Source organism: Leptonychotes weddellii, chromosome 10 (assembly GCF_054177405.1).
Source record: "Leptonychotes weddellii isolate Sample4059 chromosome 10, ASM5417740v2, whole genome shotgun sequence".
Lineage (NCBI taxonomy): Eukaryota > Metazoa > Chordata > Mammalia > Carnivora > Phocidae > Leptonychotes > Leptonychotes weddellii.
Window position 1 is genome coordinate 1,363,943 of NC_138378.1, and position 16,110 is coordinate 1,380,052.

The following is a 16,110-nucleotide window of genomic DNA, read 5'->3' on the forward strand; positions in this document are numbered from 1 at the left end:
TGCGGGCAGGTGGGGCGGTGGCGGCGGGCGGCCGGCGGGCTCAGTCGGAGGATGGCCGCGGCCGCGGCGGGTGGAGCCCAGGGCCCGGCCCCCGGCCCCGGCCCCGGCCCCGGCCCTGCCAGGGCCCCGCCGCCCGCCGGCCCCGGCCCCGCTGCCAGGGCCCCGCCGCAGGCGCTCCGAAGGCGCGGGGATTCGCGGCGCCGCCAGGCCGCGCTCTTCTTCCTCAACAACATCTCCCTGGACGGCCGGCCCCCGAGCCTGGGCCCGGGCGGAGAGAAACCCCCGCCGCCGCCGCCCGCCGAGGCCCGCGAGCCGCCCGCGCCGCCGCCTCCGCCGCCGGGACCACCAGGACCCCCGGGGCCCGAGCCCCCCGCCCGCGGGGCCCCGCCGCCGCCGCCGCCGCCTCCGCCCGCGCCCCCCGCCGGCCTTCCAGGGCTGCCCGGGCCCGCGGGCAGGGCGTCGGCGCCCCAGGGCCTGCTCAGCCCGGCGCCCGGCCCCGCGCCCGCCAGCCTCGGCCTCGGCCTGGGACTCGGGCTGGACATGCAGCGCCAGAGGTGAGTGGGGACCCTGGGCCGGACCCGCGCAGGGCTGGGGTGACCTGACAGCTCAGCACACAGGGTCGGAGTGACCTGGGGGTCATGGGTCCAGGGGATGGGGGTGGAGTGGTCCAGGGCCCCATCTGCACAGGATTTGGGGATCAGGGTCACTTGGGGCCCTGGGAGCCCATGACAGAGGGTCGCCTAGGACTTAGGGATCAGAAGGGGGCCCCGCTCCCCTGGGAGCCCCACACACAGGGTTGGGGTGTCCTGGGCTTTGCCAGCACTAGAAAGAGAGTTTTGCCTGGGCCCCATGAGTCTAAGATGTGGGGGTCAGCGGTCCTCAGGCCGTGTCCCCAGACACAGGGGTCATGGTCCCCTTAATTCTGTCAGCCCCTTTCAACCTTGGCAATCCCCTGAAACCTGAGTTTCAGGGTTCCCTCCGCCCTTATCAGCCCCCAGACACACAGCCCTGGCAGCCCTGGACACGCCCCTCCCCAACCTGCTTTTGTCAGTCCCAGGACTCAGGGACTCTCAAGCATCCCTTGTGTGTCTCCTTGTGCTCTCCAAGCCGAGTGACCCCTCCAGTCCCCCTGCCCTGTGACATGTGGCTTCCGAGCCCCTGCGCCCGGCTGAACCTCCCAGCCTCCCAACTTACTGGTCCCTGGTCCACCCCATTACCTCCATGCTGACTGCTGTCCCCCCCCCCAACCCCTCTGAGCTCAGTGTCCCTGGCCCTGTCTGTTCCCAGCTTGCACTTACTCTCCCTGCCCTGATTCCCTGTGTCTAGGAAGCCCTCAGCCCAACCCAGAGCAGCCACCACCCCTGCCCCTCCAGTCTGCCTGTGCTCAGAAAGCCCCTGGCTGCCAGACACCCACATTCTTCTCCCAGAGACCCTTCCACAGCTGCCCGCAGAGCTCAGCTTTGGGTGCCCCCTCCTCCAGACGCTGGGGCTATCCGCCACCCTCCCACTGCCCACCTTCACTGTGACGAGTGATTTGGTGCCTGGGCCTGGGACTCCGGACAGGCTGCTATCGCAGTCCTTCTGGAAGGGCATTGCTTAGCCTTTGTCTGCAGAACAGAGCTGCAGGGCAGGCCCTCCTGAGGCAGGCCCTGCAGGTATGCAGGGAGGGGCCGAGAGCAGAGCCCTACAGCTCACTGCCCTGCATGGGTGGGCCGAGGCCTCGAGTCCCTGGGGTTCAGAGGTGGCTCTTGTCACCTGGAGGTCATCATGGCTGCCTCACACCCCTGGCCGCCAGACAGCGCTGAAGATGATGGGGTTGAGACCAGAATGCAGGCTTGGTTATCAGTTCTTGATGTTACATTATGAGTTCCCGTGTGTGGCCCACGGGTGAGTGCTTACTGAGGGCACTGTCACACCGTAGACGGAAGTATTTCCAACTCTGTGGAGAAGCGGCTGCCTCCTGGGCAGGCCAGGAAGATGCCCGTGGACCTGACCCTTCCACAAGCAGGCCTGGCTGAGGCCGCAGAGACGGACGGTTAGAGGGCTGAGTGGAGCCGAGCGATCATTCGGCCCCAAACATGGCAGCTCAGCAGCACACTCCGGCCATCCCTGGGGAGACGGGACTGCTTATCCGAGAGGAGGCTGATGTTCAGAAAAAACTATTTTATCTGTGGAAATCAGTCCATTTTAAAACCAGAGCCCGAAGCCTACTTGTCCTCTTCCTTGAAGTCGTAGAGTCTGCCCGGAGGATGGTCCCTAGATCACGCTGGGCCTCTGGAGTCCCTCTGTGGCGTTGACGAGTCATGGGGCTTCAGAGGAAGGGGGCTCACCTGCTGCCAGACCCGAGCTTCCTGCGAGCAGTTTGTGTCTACTCTCTCTGCCCGCTGTCTGACGCTGGGCCGCCCCCTTCCCCTTTTGGGGTGCGTGTGCATTCTGGGCAGACTGCGTGTCGTTTTAGGCTCTCTGTTCAGCAAACAGGCAACCCTGCTGTGGGCCAGCAGCCTGCCCCTTGGGGCCACGCTCCAGGGAAGGGCTTGGGGGCGGGGGGGAGTGTGGGTGCTGGATGCAGCAGCTGTGAGCAGAAGCCCTGTGAGGCCACAGGGGCTGGTGGGGCCCCGGCACCACCCGTTCCTGGGAGCTGGGGAGGACGCTGGCGCAGGATGGGAAATGATGTGAGCGGGGTGCCCTTTGGTTTTCCTGCTGCACCCACCCCCGTCCCTCTGTCCCTCCACCCGGGACATGAACCCTCTCCTGCTGCTCCCTCCTTCCTGCCCTCCGGGGCCACACCTGCCTGCGCAGAACTGTCCCTCCTCGGGCTCTGCCCAAGAGAGTCGCTACAGAGTGTGTGAGGGGCGTCCAGCCAAGCCAAGGGGCTCTTAGCTGCAGGCCCAGTCTGAGGATCAGTTGTATTTCCAGAGTGGGGGTAGTGGGGCCCCCTCCTAAAGTCTGTACCATGAGTGTGGTGGTTTGAGCCAGGCTCTGGGGACAGATGCGCTGTCACCCTAGGTCCACCCGGAAGGGGCTCTGTTGTGACCTTGGGCAGGAGCCTCCCTGAGCCTCAGTTTACTCCTCTGTGAAGTGCTTTTGCCTTCTGTACTACATACCTGAGGGGCTCTGTGAGGTCAGATGAGGTCAAGGGCTCAGCGAGGGGTGGCCGTGGCCAGGGCCAGGTGAACAGACACTTGTCACAAGCAGGTTACCCAGTGAGTGCTCACACTCAGTCCACAGCAGGGAAGTTGTGTTTCACCCTCGGGGTTCAGCCCGGTGTGGCTTTTCCTGCTAAGCCAGTGAGCAAGTCACTGGAGTCCAAACCTCCCTCCTAGAACCTCTAACACGGTGTTTACTTTAATCTCAACACCGCGATCACTTAAGGCAAGCAGGTGGGCTTCTGGGCTCCTCCAGCTGGCAGAAACAGGTTCTCGGGCCCCGCACCCTCCTCTCCTAGAAAACCCGAGGGGGTTCCCGCGAGCTGGGCAGCATCGGACCGCAGCCTCACTTCCTCTCGCTGTCTTAGGAGACGCAGGGCTGCGATCGGGGCGGGGCAGGGCTGCGCTCCCTCTGGAAGCCCCAGAGAAGGAGCCTTCTTGCCTCCCCCCAGCTCTGGGTGGCCCAGGCATCCCTCCAGTCTCTGCTCCGTCTTCATGACGCTTGTCCTGTGTGTCTGTGTCTGAACCTGGCCTCTCCTTGTAAGGACACCAGTCATTGGATCAGGGCCCACCCGAAGGGCCCCCTCTTCACTTGGTCACATCTACAGAGATCCTATCTCTAACCAGGGCCAAAATAACAGATGTCAGGGGTCAGGACTTCAACATAACTTTTTGGGGGGCCCAGCTCAGCCCACGACAGCCCTCATTAGTGTCCAAGGCACAGGGGAGCTAGGGGTGCTGCCATGAGGCCAGGGACATTGCTGCGGTAGGGGGGAGCAGAAAGCCTCGCAGCTCTGGACGGTTCACACTGGAACGATTCCGAGAAAGGGCCTGGGGTTTCAGCTGCCATGCTGGCCAGGAGCCACTTCGTGTTCCTGAAGCTGCCAAGCTCCTGTCGAAATTAAACCATTTTCAGTGTAGCATCTGGCAGTTTGCTTTCAACTCTGATTTGGGGGGTTCTTGCTGGAGGACAGCTGGAGATGGTTGCCAAGGTTAGAGCCTAGAGGTGCATCATCCCGTGGCAGCTCGGAGGCCTTGCTGAGACTTGGCCCCCAGAGACCACACCTGGGGTCCCATCACCGGGGGAACTTCAGGCCTCTCGGAGCGGTTGGCTGGAATGTGGGGTTTGTGCTTTTCCTGGCAGGGACTTGGTGAGATGGGGTGCCCAGGACCACCACTCCTTGGACAGATATGCACAAGGATCTGCGAGGTCAGGTGCCATGCTCAGATGGGCACGGAGCAGGAGAGGGGCCCAAGTCGTGGGCACGAGTGCCTGTCAGCAGCCCACACCAGCTGGTCTGACCCCTTCACTTGGCCCCTCACTCTGTTTGGGTGGTTCTCGGCCCTCAAACAGACCTCAAGTGGGAGCCTTCCTTGGCTGGGTATTTCTGCAGTGACAAAGTAAAGGGCGTTAGTCAGGCGATAGAAACCGTCCAGTAGTGATTTCTCTTCCTGTTTGCAGGCGCATTTCACATCTGGGGTGGGGGGCGGCAATTCTGACAGTGAACCGGAGGCTGAGCAGGCCTGTGGTCCGTACGGTGGCCGCTTGTGCCTCTCCCACACCCGACCCTTGGCTCCTTCTTCCCCAGAGAGTCTTACGCAGGCAGCCTCGGGCCAGTCGCCAGTGAGCAGACCCCATCCCGCGGACCCTGGCCCTGGCCGTGGCTCAGCAGAGAGGCTTCCTGGGCTGGGGCGACTTGGCAGGTAGCAGAGAGCCCAAGTCTTGTTCTTTGTAGCGTATTTGTTAGCAGTGTTTTTAAGTGGGGGTGTAAAATGTGTGTCCCGCCCTGGGGGCAGCACACGCTGTCCCCCAGAAGCTCTCTGCAGCCAGCTTCCGTCCCCACCGTGGGTGCTGTGCATCCAGGCGCGCTGTGAGTGCGGTGTGCCCAGCCTCCCACTGACCGCGCTGGCTTGCCTCCCGCGGGGACTATTTCAGAGGCAGCTGCTGGGATGTCCTGTCCTGCCTGCTGGCCACAGAAACACCTTCCTGGGGGGCAGCTTCCAGAGAGGCTGAGCAGGGCACCCTTGGCCGGAGCCCATCCTGCTGGGGCCACATGCGAGGGCGTGGTGCTCTTGCCTTGGGACTCACTGAGGGGCTGGACATTCCTCCAGAGGAGCCACCTGCCAGAGGTTGACTAGCCAGCAGTCCCTTTTGAAAGCGGCTGAGCTGCTCCACGTTCTGGGAAGGGTAGGCACCGCCTGACCACCTGGGGCGGCCCCTAGATAGTCGTGTGCGTCCACGACCGGGGCTCTGACTGCCAGCTTCCCTACCGCCTTCACTTTCTGAGAACCCTGCAGACCAGGTGCCGCCCGACACGCGGTCACCTCCACACCCAAAGAGTTTGGGGTCCCTGGGAGCCCACACTCTCTCCTGCCCAGACGCTGCACTTCCAGAATGTTCTGCAGCCACCGGCTCATCACTGTGCCCTCACTCAGCCCTCTGCAGACGGGGATGTACCGCTCCCCCCCCCCCATATCTGCACATCAGCCTGATCCTGAGAACACAGTAGGTCTGCACGCCTGGGCCTCCCATGTCCCACGTGCCCCCGCAGACCTGCGCATCAGAGCTCGGGGCTCGGTGATCAGCATTGTCATAGGCTTTTCATGCCACCCCAAACAGCACACCTGGAACGCAGGCCAAGTTCAGCAGAGGAGCACCCGAGGGCATGGTTGAGGGGTGGCCTCAATTCCAGCCAGCCCAGCCCCGGGGTCTGCGGGGGGTAGAGAGGCAGTGTTGCTGCCGTTGGCAAATGCACAGAACGCCCACGGGCGTGCAGGTCCCAGCAGCACCTGACCAGCTGTGTGATCTCGGGCAGCTTGCTTGCCCGCTCTGTGCCTCAGTTTCCCCACGTGTGAACTGAGAGTAGTAACACCGCCCATCGTGTGCAGTTATCGTGAGGGCTGAGTATCTGTAAAATGCTCAGGAGGAGAGAGAACTGGAAGAAAACCACAGGTACCTGCAAAAGCAACTGGGAACAGATTTTAAAGCCTGGTGAGCTGAGTGGCATCATCCCAGAATCAACAGAAGGTGCGAGCGAGGCGGCAGAGGCCCATGTCTCGCCTGCCGGGCAGTGGGCCAGAGGCTGTGTGCGGGGCCGGGCCTCTGTGGAGACCGCTACTGGCCTGGGCCCTGCAGGTGAGGTCCCAGGTGTGCGGAAGCCGTTGGGGCACCACCTGGAAAATGCCCTGAGGAAGCCTCATGGGGCCGCTGCACGGGGCCTCTGAGCCCAGCCCTGCAGGGCCGCTCGGGCTCTACCCAAGTCAGCGACTTTTCTTGGCACGGGTCCTGCCCGTCCACCTACTCACCCGCCCCCACCCCCCAGGCTTCTTAGGACGCTGGGTGTCCGCCGGACATGCCCCTCCTGCCGTCCCTTGACCAGCTGCACACCCGCCTGCAGAGGCCCCTGGGCCCATTCCCCCCGCCCCCCCGGCCGGTCCTCAGACTGCGGCTCCAGCCTGGGCTCCCCTATCTGATTAACTCTCGCATTCACAGCACTCTCAAGCACTCTCATCCGGCAGGCGGGTGCCCTCCCCCACCACCACCAGGCAGCGCCCCTCTCCGGAGGTGGGGCCGCAGTGGGGGACACCCAGCATTTCACTAGAGGTTGTGCCGTGTTCGATTCTGGTTTCTTTTCGAGTTTCTGCTGCCTCTGTCATTTTAAAGACTTACGTGGAGCCTGGGCTGTGGCTGACAGCCTTGGAGTCCCCCAGGACTGCCCTGGTTGTGTGACCTGGGGCAGGTGCCCAGCTGGTCTACGCTCCCGTAGGCAGTGGCTCCGTGGCAGGAGGTGGTGGCTGGGCCCCTAGCACACGACGGCCACGTGGATTCTAGGCTCGCTCCACCTGGTGAGGTGGCCTGACCACACTGGGCCTCATCTGTCAGCCAGGGGTCCTGCGGGAGGACAGAGTTGCTTCTGGGCAGGCTGTAGCTCCCAGAAGTGGCCTCCTCGGCCACATGTGTCCCCCCGACCCCTCCCCAGGAGCCCGGACTCAGTTGACACTCTAGATGCGCAGGGCACCTGGCACCTGCCGGCCTGGGCTGAGTGCAGCGCCCATATCGCTTTGTTTTGTGGGCCACGCAGCCTTGGCCTCTGGGAGCCTCCCTCTCATTGGGAAGGTGTGGGGACTTGGGGCCCATCTGCACAGCTTTGTTATAAGTGGCCCTCACTGGTGAGATGTGCATGTCTGCCCCACGAGGACAAGGAGGTTGACAGGTGACCACAGTGGTGGCCTGGGTGCCAGTAACCGGGGTTTGTGATCTCGAACTGAGGGTGCAGACACGCAGGGTTTCTGAGCCTTCAGGCATGAGAAGCTCCCCTGACACGGGGTAGGAGGTTGTGAGCTCTCCAGGAGCAGCTCCTCCAACCTTGGAAGGCCTTCCTGCAGCGCCTCATTGCCTTCAGCCTGCTGTGGGTAAGCACGACCCACCCTGCCAATCCTGGGCCAGAGAGGACGCCTGGAATGTGTAGGCTGAGCTTTAGGAGGCCACGGGCAGCGGACCAGGGTGCTGGTCCAGCTTGGATTCTTCTGGCAAACTCTGGTCCTTGGGTGGCCCTCCCCAAGGCTCAGACCTCACCCCAGACAGGCTCCTGACCCGGTCGGTGGCTGTGGGCTGCCCCTTCGGCAGGGAGAAGACTGAGAGCACGTCTCTGGGTCCGAGAGCAGCCCCTTCCCAGGTCTGTTAGCTGAGGCCCTGCTCTGTCTTCTTACAGAAGGCGAGTCGCCTCCCAGCGCTGCTCTCTCGAGTTCCTGGAAGATGCTGTGGGATGTGCCTCAGTACAGAGGTAAGTGTCTCTGAGACCCGGGGCCAGAGGGGGTCTCGAGGGAGGGAAGAGTGACCTGGTTTTTACTTTGCAGAACCAAACACATATCCGGATCCCCAAGACACAAAGGCCTGAAGAAGACTCACTTCATCAAGAACATGAGGCAGTATGATACAAGGAACAGCAGGTACCACGTGCCACGGCAAGCACGTGGCCGCCCAGAGGCAGGGCTGCCATCCGATCCTGGGCCCCTGCCTATAGTCCTGGAGCTGCCCACCGTGTCTGCCTCGCACCTAGCGAGGGCTTGGGTCCTATCCTGTCCTCCTCGCTGGTAGCCCAGGTGAAGGGACACAGAGCAGGCGTGGCAATGGAATGTGGCCGAGAGAGAAGGGCTTGGTTTGTTTGGGAAGCACAGGGGGTGGTTGAGCAGAAAGCCAGGATGCAGGGGCCCCAAACGGGTACAGGCCTGGTGCGGTGGCCCTCGGAGCTTCTGTGTCTGTAGGCGCTGTGTGGGGGCCCCAGGGGTTCCCATCGCCCACCGTCACGGCCCGCCCTGCCAGCCCTGAGGCATCTGAGCCCATTGCCCTTCCTGCTGGAGGCCATGCTGCCGAGCCTCCACCCAGCGGCCCTGGTAGGGGAGCTCTGTTCTAGCAGCGGCCCAGACCCCGCCCCCGCAGCGTGACCCTCAGCGTGACGGGCTCGTGCTGGTGCTGAGCGCTGGGCTGGCTTCAGTGAGCCCGGGGGCCCGGTAGTCCCAGCCAGCAGCCTGTGTCACCCAAGTCTAGGGGGGAAGGAATTCTGTCCCAGAAACGCCCGCCACCTCCTCTGACCAACACCTCCCCCCAGGATCGTGCTCATCTGCGCCAGGCGGTCCCTGTGTGCGGCCTTCTCAGTGCTGCCCTACGGAGAAGGCCTGCGGGTCAGGTGAGCGGCCCGGGGAGGCACCGAGCTCAGGGGATCGGCTCTGCCGAAGCTCCTCAGGAGCTCTGAAGGCCTTTTGGGTCCTGGTTCTCTAGCAGGGTGTGTCTGCACCGTTACTTTGTTTGAGCTGCTTAAGTGCAGATGCCTGGGACGCGCCTCATGGAGATGCTGCCCTGCGTCCTCGTGAGCAGTCCAGGCAAATGCGTCCCACACCGAACTCCGGGAAGAAGGACACGGCCGTCAGGGTGGGGGCGGCACCAGGGGGCCTGGCAACAAGGAACCCTTCACGGGGGATGGGCCTGGGCCACGCTGGCCAAGGGGGTGGCCTCAGGTAGAGGTCAGTGCTGCCCCGTTACTGCCAACCTCCAGAGTGTTGGAACAGGAAGTGCTGGGCCCGCGGAGCGGCGGGACTGGGCCTCCTCCAGGGGCAGAGGAAGGCAGCTGTCCCCCATCCTGTGCATTGCAGTGACCTCAGGGTGGACAGCCAGAAGCAGAGGCACCCCTCCGGTGGCGTCTCCGTGTCTTCTGAGATGGTCTTTGAGTTGGAAGGCGTCGAGCTGGGAGCAGATGGGAAGGCAAGTGTGGGTGCCGTCCACGGTCGGGGCGGGTGGGCGAGCACAGAGCTTGTGCTCACCAAGGCAGTAAACACGTGGAGCTGCGTTTCCCCCTGAATCTTATAAAACGCCCGGTGTGGGTGGGAGGAAACCCCACAGCCCCGTAAGAACAGGCCCCATCGCTTCACTCAGTGGCCAAGTGACGAAAAATGACCTGCATCGGGAGGTGTCCCGGTGCCACCTCTGCTGTCGGTCAGAGGCGGGGAGAAGGTCCCTGTGTGGCAGACCCCACGCAGGAGGGCAAGGGTGGCATTCTGGAACATTCTTGTTGCTGAGGACGCTAACGCCAGGTGAGCAGCATCCAGCGCGGGGCTGCCTGGGAGCGTTAGCTCTCAGTAGGTCCTTCCCTGTCCACGTAAGGGTGGCGTTTGTGCGGGGCCCTCCTGCAGCAGGAAGGCGTAAGGCACAGCTTGCCCTCCCTCTGGTCTCAGGACGGGGCCATGGGCCCAGGGGCAATAGGGACTGAGCCCTGACACCCTTGCCTCTCCAGGTGGTGTCTTATGCCAAGTTCTTGTATCCTACCAATGCCCTGGTCACACACAAGACGGACAGCCACGGCCTGCCGCCCCAGCCCCGGCCCAGCGTCCCCCGCGCTCTGCCAGGCTCAAGATACAAACCAGCCCCGGCCAAGTCAGCGCCAGCCGGCACGGAGCTAGGTAGCCTCACATGCCCTAACTGGGCGCAGGGCAGGCAGCCACACCAGCTGGGCAAGGGACAGCATGTGGCCGACCAGAGACCCATTCCAGCCCACAGTCCCCAGTCCAGACAGGGCGCCAGGCTCAGAGGCAGGGTCAGGAGAAGGGACTCCCATGAGAGCAGACAGCCTAGGCTTCACCCAACCAGGCACTGGCATGGACGCGGGGGGGCAGGGGGCCCCTCCTCGTCAGGACAGCCTTCCTTCCATCCAGCCCTCAGGGACGGGGAACCACGGCCTGCAGCCCCTCCCAGACCCCAGGCCCCAGCAGCATGGCCCCCCCGGCACTAGACCAGGGTTCCAGCTGAGGCTTGGGTTGGCAGAAGCTGGTTGGCCAGAGCTGGGGGCTCGTGGTGGGTCAGGGCTGCCCTCTGCATGCAGGGAGTGACGCAGGGGATGCGCTGGAGTATAACCCCAACCTCCTGGACGACCCACAGTGGCCCTGCGGCAAGCACAAGCGGGTCCTCATCTTCGCCTCTTACATGGTACGGTGAGCATCACCACGTGCCCAGTCCGCACGCCTCTGGGTATCTGGGGGCAGGCCGAGGGCAAGCCGCCAGGGCAGGGCTGACGTGCCCCCCACCCCCTGGACACCAGCAGCACCTCGGGACAGGAGCAGGAGGGGGTGCACAGTAGGCCGGAGGGCTGTGCTGACCACACCGCCCTGGGGTCACCATTGCCCTCAGCCCATGCCCTGGCGGCCCGGGGCTGCCCACTCTGCCCCTCTGTCCGGAGGCTTGTCCTCGGCAGCGCTGTTGCCTGAAGCCGCCACACATTCACATCGCAGTCCCCGGCCAGCATGAGATCAGCCCACGGGCTGGGGCGGGTGGGCCCCCAGGCCTGTGCAGGGCCAGCTCCCTACCCTGCTGCCTTCTCTCCTGCAGACCACGGTGATAGAGTACGTGAAGCCCTCTGACCTCAAGAAGGACATGAACGAGACTTTCCGAGAGAAGTTCCCGCACATCAAACTGACATTGAGCAAGATCCGGAGGTAAGGGGGGCTGAGGCAAGGTCTCTGGGCCCCACCGCCCGATGGGGCCGTTCCTCTCCTCCCCCGTTTCTGGTAGGTCCCTGAGCTTGACAAATACAGATGTGCCCCACCCAGACCCCCCCTGCCGTCTGCCCAGGCCAAGATCAGCAGCTCCCTAGCCCCCTACCTACCACCTCCGTGGGCCAGGCCACCTCGCTGCCTCTCATACCCACACCTCCTAGCCGTCCTGGGACAGCACGGGAGACGGGCACTGACCCCCCATGATCAATGGGATCGAGGGCCAAGGAGGCTTGCCCAAGACCTCACGGCGAGTAAGTGGCGGACTGCCCTGCCCTGGGTCCATCTGGCCCCACTGTGTCCCACCGACCCCTCCCCAGCAGCACCCGCAGGGGCTTCACTGAAGGTCTAGACGCTGCTTCAGCGTGTCTACACCACGGGGCCTTTCCACAGGCGGTTTTCTCCCCGCATTGTCCTCCTCACTGCCACAGGACAGCAGGGACTGTGTCCTCTGTGGTGTTCTCTGGAGGACAGTGTGGGCCGGCCAGTATAGCTGCGGGGCGGGGGGGGGCATGCCACGGGCCAACATCAGCCGGCTTGCCCTCCACGCTGCGGGCCGAGTGCTGCGCCAGGCCCACCCGCAGGGAATGGGGCTTTTTCAGCAGCCCAAAGGGCCCTCCTGGGGCAGGAAGAGGGTGGCCACTTCCTCGGCCCCTGAGCACTGGGCCTCCGTGTAACCTGCAGTTTAAAGCGGGAGATGCGGAACCTTTCTGAGGAGTGCAGCCTGGAGCCCGTGACGGTGTCCATGGCCTACGTGTACTTTGAGAAGCTCGTCCTGCAGGGCAAACTCAACAAGCAAAACCGCAAGCTGTGCGCTGGGGCGTGCGTGCTGCTCGCTGCCAAGATCAGCAGCGACCTCCGCAGGAGTGAAGTGAAGCAGCTCATCGACGTGAGTGTGCCTGTCCCGCCCCAGCCTGGCCTGCAGCCCCCCCACCCCCCAACAAGGCCTGGCCACCTGCGGGGAGCCTGTGGGGAACCTGGAGCTGGCCTGCACCCACACCCCAACCTGCTGCCCTGGGTGGGAGACGGGGCCCAGGCCCCGCATAATCTCCTCGCTTTTTCAATGCAGAAGCTAGAAGAAAGGTTTCGATTCAACAGACGGGATCTAATTGGGTTCGAGTTCACGGTGCTGGTGGCCTTGGAACTCGCGCTCTACCTTCCCGAGAGCCAGGTGTTACCTCATTACCGACGCCTCACGCAGCAGTTCTAGCCGAGGCCGGCCTCCGCATGCCGGGAGGCTGGCCTCCGCTGCCGAGACAGCCCTGGTGCAGGCACTCACACGTGGGCCGGGGAGGTGTTCTCAGGCACTGCAGGGCACGCCCACAGGTCCCCACTTCGGCACCCACCTGGTGGGGACCCACCTGCCCTCTGTGACCGACGACCCTGTCTGCACACCCTTGCGTCCTTGGAGGGACACTGCTTTCGTTCCAAAGCACACCATGCCCATGGTATTCCTGAGAGCCTGCTTGCAATTTCACAGGAACAAGGTGGGAGGTTTCATGTTCTTTTCCACGTGCCTGAGAGCGGGCTGCAAGGGGACCCTGGCTTACCTTGTGCAGTCATCCCAGCTCTGCAGCGTCCTTCTCCCTTGCGTCTTCCGCAAACCACAGCTGCTGCGCGAGCATCTCAGTGAAGATCTGGGTTTCCAGACCATACCTGACACACTGAAATTGCCGAAGTTAACGTAACGAAGCATCAGTCTTGGCTATTACGGTTTTCGGATGTGGAGACGCAGCACTGCACCCCCACGGCTGGCTCCCGGCCCAGCAGCGCCCCCCCGGGGATGCCCATCTGCCTCCCCCCCGGGGATGCCCATCTGCCGCCCCTGTGTCCACAGGCAGAGCTCTGGCGTTGGGTTAAGTCAACCAGAGCAGACTCCGGTTTATCTCATTCGTTACTCTTCCGAGCATCCTGTCACTGTGAAATCCTGGTGCCCGAGGGTCGCACAGCCCGGCGGGCCTCGGCGCAGACACTGGTCCGCCCCTGGGGGACCTGCCCCTCACCTCTCACTGGGAAACCCTGCTCACCTGCGACACTCTGGACTTTCAGGATGTCTGGATTGCTTGCTCTTGGCTCTTGATCTTCCTAAGCAATATTGTGATGGAGAAAAACAGCGTTATTTATTGTTACTTGGGATTTGGTTCTATGGGTCTTTTTAAGGGAACAAAAACTGGTTACATGAGATCTGTTGAAGTTGACTTGAAACCACACTTGATCCTCAAGCAGGCAGGAGACGGGCTCCTCCACGGCCCTGCACCCCATGGCACCACCTCCCTAAAGGGGTCGGTGCTCACAGTTTCTTCCCAGGCAGGAGGGAGCAGCAGTCCCCGCTGTCATGAAAGGAGCCCAAGGGATAGTGGCCGTTGCCTGTGCCCCGTGTGCCAACAGGGCCCCTGTTCTGCTTTCCCAGGTCTGCGTGTCCGTTCCGCACGCTCTGTGACCTGGTTCTCCAGCGTGCTGCCCCACCAAACAGTGAAGAACTGAGGAGTTTCTCCCCTTGAGTCAGCTGCTGTCAGAAATGACCATGTTGGCCGGGCCATTTAGCTGCTTCCCTACTGTTGTCCTATGAACCTGTCACAGGGCCCTGGCTACAGCCCTGCCTGTACTCGTGTGGACCGGTGCTTCTGCAAAAAGGAGACCCCAGTTCTCATCACAGCGCTCAGGCACCAGCAACTCCACCCAGACCCCAGCATCCGTGTCTGCCCACAGGCCAGCCATTCCTTCCTGGGGTGAGGGGAGACTGCAGCATGGAGGTCAAAGCCCAAGTCCATATTCCAAGCTTATTTATTGTGGAATACCGCCCTGTCCTCTCCAACGTGGCCCCTTAAACCACACGTACCCAAGGTGAAGGTGGAAGCTTCCTTCTGGATAGCAACCTGTCCCACCCCGTGTCTCAAGGATATTTTTAGGTTACAAGTACTGCAAGGGACCGACCCCAAGTGTACATCCCGGTCCACAGCTTCACCTCAGAAAAGGGCACGTGTCCTTGGAACTTCCGTGCAGACCTTAGAACAGCTGAGACGACCGGAGTTCACGTATTCACATACAACCCATAGCTTCTCCCTTGGTGTGTCCTCGTGTCATCTGTGCAGAAAGCTGCTCTCGTGTGGTGTTCAGCTGTCACCGCAGCAAAGCCAGTATTGAAGCCAAACTTCAGCCTGAACCCCTCATTCTCTGGAACAAGCCCAGACGTGTGAGACGTGTCTGAGGGCCTAACAGGGCTCTCAGCACTTGGTAGCAGCTGTCGACTGAAAAGTGCGCTACACGACTATCTGACCTCATTGTCCAGTCACATGTGGTGATTTGTTTGCAAATGGTAATGTATTTGTGGTTCGAAGTAAAACGTGGTTTTGCAATGTACTCTGTAGGTTGGTTGCCTCCTTTCGGCTGAGTGGCCCCTCCTTGTCAAACACGCACAGCCCTGACCCTCTGACACCCAGAAGAACGCACCCAGTCTTAGAACAAACCGACACAAATGGGTTTTACTATTTATTTATGACAAACATCCCACATCCGTGATCTCCAGTCAGAAGTTCCTAGGACAAAAATAAGGACAATGTTAAACCTTGTTTTTGGAAAGGTCCAGGACCTCTGTGCCCAAACGCAGGCCCTCTTACTCACTTGGAAACGATGCCATCGGCCTTGGCCAGTCGGAGGATGGAGTCATCGGACTCACCCTGGAAACAAGCACGGTAGGCCATCTGCCCTGCTCCCCCGCGCCGCAGCGCAGACTAGCCCAGTCTCCCGGCCTCACACCTGACTGCGGGGGGGCTCTGGAGGCCAGGCCGCCCCTGCCGACCCGCAAGCGCCAACCAAGGTCAAGGCCCGCCTGAGTGCTCTGTCACGGTGGTCCTTCCCCGGCCCCTCGCCCCCTCCCCCACGCACCCCAGGAAGGGGCGGGCAGCCGGCACGTCCCCCTCCCCGGCCCACAGCGCGCCCGGGAAGCGCAGCAGGGGCACACTCACCATCCTGCGAATGGCCCCACAGATAGCGTAGGTTTTGAACTGGCCGTTGAACCTGCCCGTCACCTTATCAACCTGCGAATCGTCCACGCGCGTCACAGAGCCCGCCAGGCACCTTTCGCTCTAACCTGGGGCCCGGGGATGACCGACCCCGCGGGCCGCCCTGGGAACTCCCTCCCCGGCGGGACTGGCCCTCCGCCGCCCGGCTCACCTCGGCCACGTTCATCTGGATGGACGCGTGGTCCTTGGCGCCGATGATGCGGTTGCTGGCGGAGCTGCAGGGGGGGCGCAGTGAGCGGGCGGGAGTGGGGGGTCGAGGGGGCGGGAGTGGGGGCGGAGGTCGCTCACCATTTCCGCGGCACGTACAGGTCCACGAACTCGCCGGCGTCGTTCTGCATGTCGAGGGCGCGCCTGCGAGACCCCGCGGCGCCGTGAGGCCGGGCCGTGTCCCCTCCCCCGCCCGCCGCGGCCCCGGTCTCCGACCCCCGCCCCGGAGCCCCGCCCGGCGCCCCCGCCCGGCCACACGGCCCACCTGCTGCCAGCACCACGAGCTCGAGCGCAGAAAGGAAGCGCTGCGTCCCCCGGCAGCGGTATTGGCGAGCGGGGCGGGGCCTCGGGAAGTGCTTCCGGGTCCCGGCGCGCCGCGCGCAGCCGGCCGGTTCGGATGCACTTCCGCTTCCGGCGGACGGGGGCGGGGCCTCCGCGTGTTGCGCGGTGCGGGGTGGGTTGCGGCCGGGCGGGGCTGGTGGCAGGGCCCGGGCCTCGGCTTCGGAAGAGCGGCGACGCGGGCTGTGTACAGCCCTCCTGGGACTTGCCCCGTGCAAGTGGCCGAGGACCAGGTGCGGATGGACGCAGCAGGGCGTGTAGTTGATCCGAGCCCGAGGAAGCCGCGGGCGGGCGGCGGAGGGAAGCCGGGCTTGGGCTGGGGTCCCCTGCGAAGGGGGGACTCGCGTGTAGGCGCC

At 63.4% G+C, this 16,110-nt stretch overlaps 2 protein-coding genes across 4 annotated transcripts; one reads left to right on the plus strand and one right to left on the minus strand.

Annotated features, from left to right (window-relative positions):
• The first annotated feature begins 38 nt into the window (after window positions 1-38).
• On the plus strand, window positions 39-14,546 carry CABLES2 (Cdk5 and Abl enzyme substrate 2). Of its 2 annotated transcripts, none has more exons than XM_006750340.3 (10): window positions 39-554; window positions 7,859-7,930; window positions 8,004-8,096; window positions 8,756-8,833; window positions 9,297-9,405; window positions 9,935-10,100; window positions 10,520-10,623; window positions 11,023-11,129; window positions 11,871-12,075; window positions 12,256-14,546. In XM_006750340.3, the coding sequence occupies exons 1-10, from the start codon at window positions 52-54 to the stop codon at window positions 12,394-12,396; spliced, it is 1,578 nt and encodes a 525-aa protein (XP_006750403.3). In that variant the 5' UTR covers window positions 39-51; the 3' UTR covers window positions 12,397-14,546. The 2 variants fall into 2 exon arrangements, with proteins under 2 accessions (XP_006750403.3, XP_081688591.1); XM_081832465.1 differs by having other exon boundaries at window positions 13,597-14,546.
• Window positions 14,547-14,662: 116 nt separating this feature from the next.
• On the minus strand, window positions 14,663-15,781 carry RPS21 (ribosomal protein S21). 2 transcript variants are annotated; one of them, XM_081832466.1, is made up of 6 exons: window positions 15,681-15,781; window positions 15,497-15,559; window positions 15,360-15,423; window positions 15,152-15,223; window positions 14,808-14,863; window positions 14,663-14,722 (listed from the first exon to the last, which is right to left on the minus strand). In XM_081832466.1, exons 2-6 carry the CDS (start codon window positions 15,544-15,546, stop codon window positions 14,713-14,715), a joined length of 252 nt encoding a protein of 83 aa, XP_081688592.1. In that variant the 5' UTR covers window positions 15,547-15,559; window positions 15,681-15,781; the 3' UTR covers window positions 14,663-14,712. The 2 variants fall into 2 exon arrangements, with proteins under 2 accessions (XP_081688592.1, XP_081688593.1); XM_081832467.1 differs by lacking the exon at window positions 15,681-15,781 and having other exon boundaries at window positions 15,515-15,559.
• Between the last annotated feature and the right edge of the window lie 329 nt (window positions 15,782-16,110).